Genomic DNA, 7,297 nt, shown 5'->3' with positions numbered 1-7,297 from the left:
TTATTGCTACCGTTTTGTTGAAGACCTTCCCTCGAACTTGTTGTGAATATCGTAATTCTAATGAAAAGCAGGTAACAACCCACATCAGTAAATAGGAAGCGTTGCTGTTGCGGGAACAGGACTATTTGTTGTGTGCAGACGATTGGGAGGCGTCCCCTAGGTTTGGCCCCTAGTACCGTCTCATGGGTGTTCTTCCAGGGGAGCAGAGAACAAGGAAACCCCACTGTTTCTGGAGGTTACTTGGCAGTGGTGATTGTGGGCCCTTAGGAGGATTCCTCTGCCGCAACGCTTAGGAAAGCCCACACACCTTCAAGTTGTTAAAGTTGAGAAACACTGGGATAATCCATTCCTGTGTGATCTGATAAGGTTGCAGATTGTGTGAGCAGCACTACAGCGAGAAACACTTGAGACAGTGACCGAGGGCGCACAGTTTTGGAGAGGGAGCAAAGGCCACACAGCGACAGACGTGCAAATTGCCCAACCAGATTTTCTTCACTTTGATGCTGTCCAGATATGTAGATACCACCTCCTTTAATTCTTTGATGGTTTGGCTGAAAGTTAAGGAATCTGACCTCGTGTACTGTGCCTCCTTCCCTTCTTACACCTTACACGCATGTGAATTAATGGGGTGTCTATCTGAGCTGCTTCCACATACAGGTAGTCCCCACTATCTGACCATTTGTTCAGCAACCGTTCAAAGTTATGACAGTGCTGAACGAAGGGACTTACGACCTGACCTGGAGTTACAGCTATCTGGCCCCTTGGCAACTGGTTCACCCTTACAGCTGGTTGCCAAACACCCTGTGATCATGGGATTGCCATCTGCAATCTTCCCTGTTGCCTGCTGGGAAAGTAGCCCGCAGAGAAGGTTGCAAGCCACTGCTGCCTGCCAAGAGGACTCCCTCTCGTCTCTGAGGGCTGCCTGAAAAAGCAAACCACACGTGTGCTCGCGCTGATGATGTTACCTAGTCAAAAAATGAAACATCTGCAAGCAAACAATCAAGCCCAGAGAGCACCAAGGACTCCATAATGGAAGTTCTATGATGTTCTGCCCTGGTGGCCCAATGAGGTATTGCAGGCTCAATGGAAAAAAGACGGCAATAGAATCTATAGGAAGTACTGTCCCCTAGTGGTTCAATGAGGAATTGTAGGCTCAATATGGAATACAGGACAATACAATGGAATCTATAGCAAATACCTCCCCCCGTGGCTCAATGAGGCATTGCAGGCTTAATGGGGAAAATAAGGCAATACAATGGAATCCATAGGAAATACTGTATTACTAAGTACCACTACACCAAACTAGCTCTCCTTTTTAAAGGTACCTCGGAACATTACAAAGAAGACACATTATGTTTCATACTTTGAGGGTTTATTCTTATTCAATACCTGGAAAGTTCAGCAGCCCATCATGTTTCATTATACTGCAACAAAGGAATATATTTTGATTTCAGTGTTCGAAAGGTAAATATCTTAGAAATCTATTTCACTCCAGCTGACTAGAAGGCAGCAACCTGTTTCTGTTGGCATGCAACCACTACTAGACGGATTATTTTTCTGCTGATATCGATCATTTTAGCATGTTCCAACACTGGTTGCATTCTAGAAGGGGTGGTTTGGCTAAGAGCAAGGATTTGCTTCTGTGTTAATTTTTAGTATGACTGATTTGTCTTAAAAACCTGTCTCCTAATTTTCTCTTAAAGGGGGGACAACAGATGTCACTGCTTTAAGGAGGCATGCATCCAGGACACTGCCTTCTGACTTACCAAGCACATGCTGGGGTTGACTTTAAATAAGTTACATTTGATGTAGCTAAGGAAAGGTGGTTGCTTCTCCATACCTTCACCACAAGATGAGATTAAGAATGGGGAAGAACTGTCAGAGATTCCCTATCTATGTACAAAGACATAAAGAGGGACTTCTGACTTGCATTCTAAGCGGAAAAATAGCGCCACTATCTTAAAATGCAAAGTGAATAAGCATCAGGCAGCCACCTTCTAGTAGGGCCTTAAACGTTGCAAGTTGCTGTCAGCTAATTCTAGCCATCTGGACTTATTATAAAAACCTCTTCTAAACTCACAGCAATGAGAACCTAGGGCTACGTTCTGTGCATTAATAATTATCATGGCACAAGCGGAAATACAGAAGTGTGGCGGGACGTGTAGAAAATTGCATTAAATTCATAAATAAATTTACAGTCTTCCTGTAGGCAGGAGAACAGCTTCAACTGAAACAACGAGGTATATCCTGCAGAATTACAGTTCGCATTTTCCTGTTAAACCCCATCCTAGTTCCAGTGGAAAAGCAGATACAACACCATGCTCTCTTTCGTTGCCGTGGAACCGATCTCAGGCAGGAGGTCTTCATCTAAGCCAGGCTTCCACTCTCTTCTCCTCTCTGGATCAAGTCCAACCAGAACGATAGGTGTTCAGTAAATGGTGCACCAGTTGCTCCCATCGCTGGGCATGAGTCCCCCGGTAATGAGAAGAATCAGGTCCACAAACCACCAGATGCCGAGTCCTCCAAGAGTCAGCAGCTTTCCCACGGCCGTACCCGTATGGCCTAAGCAGAAGCGGTCTACTCCGAAACAACCCAAGAAAAAGGAGTAGAGGAGAGTGGTAATGAAGTAGTGTCCGGTGTATCTGGAATTCAGAAGTCAGAAAGAGAGGAGCTGGATCATCCTAAGGGGATGGCGTTCCTTCAAACACATTTTTATGTCTTCCTGTGCATAGCACCCTCTAATGCAGCGGTCCCCAACTTTTTTGGCACCAGGGACTGGTTTCGTGGAAGACAATTTTTCCATGGATTGGGGGGGAGGGGGATGGTTTCGGGATGGTTCAAGCGCCAAGCGCATTACATGACGGGGTTTTGATATGAGTCTGCAAGCAATTGATTTATTGTGGTCTCTGTGCAGTCAAACCTCTCTGCTAATGATAATCTGTATTTGCAGCGGCCCCCAGCGCTAGCATCACCGCCTCAGCTCCACCTCAGATCATCAGGCATTAGAGTCTCATAAGGAGCGCTCAACCTAGATCCCTTACATGCGCAGTTCACAGCAGGGTTTGCGCTCCTATGAGAATCTAACACCGCCGCTGATCTGACAGGAGGCGGAGTTCAGGCGGTAATGTGAGCGATTGGGAGCGGCTGTAAATACAGATGAAGCTTTGCTTGCTCGCCCACTGCTCACCTTCTGCTGTGTGGCCCGGTTCCTAACAGGCCACAGACTGGTACCGGGAGTTGGGGACCCCTGCTCTAACAGATATAACATGACATTGCATAGAATACACAGAGAAAAAATGATTTACCAGGCAAGCATGTGATTATTTAGGACTTAGCCTTGACAGAATCAAAGCTGTATAAAATCAACCCTTGGGGCTAGAGTGGAATTACTGAATGACTCTCTTCTGTGTTGTACTGGTGAGTAGAGGGGCTCATAAAAGCCCCCAAAATTAGCAGTAATGTACGCTGCACCTGGCTTCTGCAGTGTCATTTAAAATTGCAGAAATGTACCCAAGAAAGGGAACTCACTTCACACACGGCTTGTTCCCACGCAGAAAGGTTCGCTGTCCGGCGCACTCAATGCCATCCAGTGCCCTGCAAAGGACTTGAGTGTGGCTGACATCACTATATGCTTGGCCACCAAACTATTAGAAGGACAGAAAACAAATAGAAGATTTATGGGCTGACGTTCCTTGGTTTAAGTATTCCTTTGCAAATCAGTATCTCTCGGAACTCAATTTTTTTTCTTTATCTAAGAAAAAAAGCAACAAAACGACCGTCTTGCCCACCTTGAGACATCCGTAACCCAACTCATCCCGTGCGCTGATGTTTCCGTTATGGTCCACAGGAGCCTCACATTCTATGAATTCTTCGGGTCTGCATATAAATCAAAGAACTGAGTTCAGGTCTGAGAAACCACTCTCAAAAGTTCTATTTCTGATGCTGCATTGAATTCAAACACATGGTGGCAAACACATGGGGTTCATGGTATATGTTCTCCAACATCTCTATATCTGTTAGCCCTTTGGGGTAGGCCAAGTCAGGAAACGGGTGCCATGAGCACAACTGGAACTCGACTTTATTGTTATGTGGTACAATAACAGAATCTTGAAAGGCAGTCAGAGTATTTCTCTCCCTCCCTCTTATACCAAAGGCGAGGCCAACTTGAGCGTCTTCCTCATCTGCCCCCATCTGTCTGGGCTAAGCTGATGTTTTCATAATGGCTGTTGAAGACCTTCTTCAAGGCTATCTCCAGATAGCCATCAATTAAATTCCACAACAACCTGTTCAACGTGGCTTCAACAGGCTCCAAAGCCAGCAGGGACGGGCTGCATCCCAGGCCCCTGTCCATTCCTGATGTCAAGCCCTCGTCCTGAAAATTAACTGCCCTTGGATGGAAATGATCGATGCTGCACCTGCTACAACCTTATTTGGTTTAATTCACTTTAATTCACTTCTCCAACCAACTCTTTCTCTTCCCCTCCAGCCAGCCCAGCCTCCCTCTGCATCGCCCTCCAGATCCCTGACCTCTATTCAGCTTGAGGTTAATGGGCTGGGCTAAATGGGGGCAACGGAAGAATAAATTGTGCAGCCCCAAATGATTCATCCTTGGGTAGCTGCTGGGGAGTTACAGAGGTTGCTGATGCCAACACCACAGAATCGCTCATGGTGGGAAACAACAGGAGGCTCTTTGAGGTATGTGAAAGCCCTCTAGAGCACAGCTGGGGAACCAATAATCCTCCAGATGTTGCTGCATCCTTTATTATTAGTTACATTGGCTTCAGCTGTTAGGAGCTGGACTTCAAGCAACATCCAGAGCAGTGTTGCTCAACCGTGGCAGCTGGAAGATGGGTGGACTTCAACTCCCAGAATTCCCCAGCCAGCACGCTTGAAGATGCATGGGCTTCACCTCCCAGAATTCCCCAGGCAGCACGCTGGCTGGGGAATTCTGGGAGTTGAAGTTCATCCTCCAGCTGCCAAGATTGAGAAACACTGACCCAGAGCTCCACCCATGCCCCGCCTTCTCTCCGCCGCCCCGCCCCGCCCCCCGAAGCCCCGCCCCCGCGCCCTCACAGGTGGTCGCAGAGAACGAGCGGCGCGTAGGGGCCTTGGTATTCCCAGACGCTGGCGGAGGCGGCGTGAGGCGGGCGCGGCTGCCCCTCTTCCTTCTGCCAGGCGCTGGCGGGGCTCTCGGTGGCGTTGTGCTGGTGGCTCCGGGAGACCCCCTGCAGCAGGAGCAGGTTGCCCAGCAGCAGCGCCGCCTGACCACACAGGAGCGCGTAGCACACCGGCCCTCCGCCCGCCATGGCGGAGACGGCGCCCTTCCGAGTTCCGGCGAGACCGGTTCGGAAGGGCCGCACTCGGACGACTCTCCGCCAATCGCGGAGCGGTTCCTCAGCAAGGGCGGGCCGAGGTCGCTCTTCTGGCCAATCGAAGGCGAGGCCTGTGCAGGGGGAGGCGGGCGCAGCGTCGTCGCCGTGCATCATAGAGAGAAAGATAGTAGGACGCTGAACTTTAGTGTGAAAGCTGTGAACCTACTGGGACCGGAAGTACCCTCAGGACGGCGTGTAGTCTCTATGGTAAAGCTGCCCGAGCTGGGCTATGTTGCCATCTAGGGGTCGTCAGAGCTTTGCAATTGAGATACTCCAAGCGTAAAGAGGCTTTCAGTCGGCGGTCCTCCCGCTTCCTCGAGCGCAGCCCCGATTGGCCACAAGGCTGCTGCCGGGGTCCAATAAGGGTACGCGGCGATCCTCGGCATGGCCGACAGGTGGCAGCCGCCGCCGCCGCCACTGGCTGGAGGAGAAACAAAGTTTTTGATTTACTCCAATTGCTTTCCTGAATTTGCACAACTGGAAGCACCAGCCAGTGTGATGTGCAGTGTTGTGTTGTGCAAATAAAGCCTCACGTTTAGTTTACGGGCCGGCGTGTTCAGTCCAGAAAATCACGTTAATGCGGAAAGCTGAAAGCCAGTGTTTTGCAAAACTTGGGGACTTTAAGATGGGTGGACTTCAACTCCCAGGCTGGCTGGCTGGCTGGGGAATTCTGGGAGTTGAAGTCCGCCCATCTTAAAGTTGAGGAACCCTGGTCTGGAAGACCCGAATGTAGTTTGGTGTCTTCTGGATGTTAGTTTTGGGAGCTCTCTCACACTCCTTTTTCTTGGTCGATGGAAATTTGGCATTGTGCTGAAGTTGTATGATGGCTACCAGCAGGACTGGCTGGCTGTTCTGAAGGAGGATTTGACCGTGGTTACAGATCTTTTTCCAAGTGATAAAGTTTTCAGAGAATATATCATAATATATATCATCATCTCAGTTGTATTGCATTATAATGTGAACTAGATTTCAGCTGTTTGGGGAGAACCCCCTAATCATTCTGTTACCTTTGTCACTAAGGTGCAGTAACCATGTTGAAGGACTGTATAGCAGCCTTATAGGAACCAAAGAATTAATGAATTATAGGCAGCACCTGCAAGAAATAACTCTGATTTTAAGATGCCCTTTTCTGTTTGGGAAGTAAGGAAAAGCAAGAAAGGATGTTGTCATCCCTTGACGTTCTTAACAGCAGCATCCTACTTGGGGAATTCCTTCCCAGTTTCTTCAGAGCTTCTGCATCTGATCTGCAGAAATCCAAGAAACCGACGGATGACAGCAAAGACAGAAAGCACTCTGCTGCCATCTTGTGACTGTCTGGATTTTTGCAGACCCCATTTGGTAGCCCTGGTTTATTTATGGTTGGTCCTGAGTGTGGTAGTTGACGGGACTTGACCATGGGGTGGAGTGGGGTGCAGGCTGCAGAGGGGGTTGGAATGGACTTGGGGAAAATGTTTGGAATTTGTTGTTTAACCATCTGTCTGCTTCCGACCTTAGATTATCATTTTCATCTGTTCCCCAACCTACAGATGGACCAGGGAGGTCCACATTCTAGTCCTGCCTCAGCCACAGAAGCTCCTAGGCTGGGGTGGGGTGGGGGGAGCCCAATCTACCTCACAGGGTTGTCATTGTGGGGAAAAATAGGAGTGCGCTGGATGCCCTCCTTGAGCTCCTGAATGAAAGGCAGGCTGTGGATCTTATAAAGTGGCAAGAAATGGGGCTGCTGGTTTTCAATATTCATGGACAGGAGGGCCACCCTGACCTGGGGGAGGTCAAGGCATTGCGCAAGAACCCCACAGAGGGGCTTCAGATAAGCTGGTCCTGCCCTCACCCCCCCACCTGGACTTTCCCTTTCAAAAGCAAGACTTTGGCCCGGAGGTGGCCCTCTTCGAGGGTCGTCCTTCCTCAAGCCCCTCTCCTCCCCCAGC

At 49.1% G+C, this 7,297-nt stretch overlaps 1 protein-coding gene across 1 annotated transcript; it reads right to left on the bottom strand.

Moving 5' to 3' along the window:
- Window positions 1–1,350: 1,350 nt before the first annotated feature.
- On the bottom strand, window positions 1,351–5,354 carry TM2D2 (TM2 domain containing 2). Its single transcript, XM_007430353.3, has 4 exons — window positions 5,074–5,354; window positions 3,789–3,876; window positions 3,529–3,644; window positions 1,351–2,642 (listed from the first exon to the last, which is right to left on the bottom strand). Exons 1-4 carry the CDS (start codon window positions 5,304–5,306, stop codon window positions 2,429–2,431), a joined length of 651 nt encoding a protein of 216 aa, XP_007430415.1. The 5' UTR covers window positions 5,307–5,354; the 3' UTR covers window positions 1,351–2,428.
- Between the last annotated feature and the right edge of the window lie 1,943 nt (window positions 5,355–7,297).

This window comes from Python bivittatus, unplaced genomic scaffold, assembly GCF_059951505.1.
Source record: "Python bivittatus isolate LINGU-HERP-01145 unplaced genomic scaffold, Pbiv_v1 ctg000680_np1212, whole genome shotgun sequence".
NCBI lineage: Eukaryota > Metazoa > Chordata > Lepidosauria > Squamata > Pythonidae > Python > Python bivittatus.
This window is presented reverse-complemented; position numbering and strand designations above follow the sequence as displayed.

Bases quoted from the DNA above. Each gene is read 5' to 3' on its own strand.
- TM2D2 (XM_007430353.3), bottom strand. From the start codon at position 5,306: ATGGCGGGCGGAGGGCCGGTGTGCTACGCGCTCCTGTGTGGTCAGGCG. The intron at 3,645-3,788 runs GTGGGCAAGACG...TCCTTCTAATAG, and splicing joins TGGGTTACGGATGTCTCAAG to TTTGGTGGCCAAGCATATAG. The intron at 2,643-3,528 runs GTGAGTTCCCTT...TCTGAATTCCAG, and splicing joins GGGAACAAGCCGTGTGTGAA to ATACACCGGACACTACTTCA.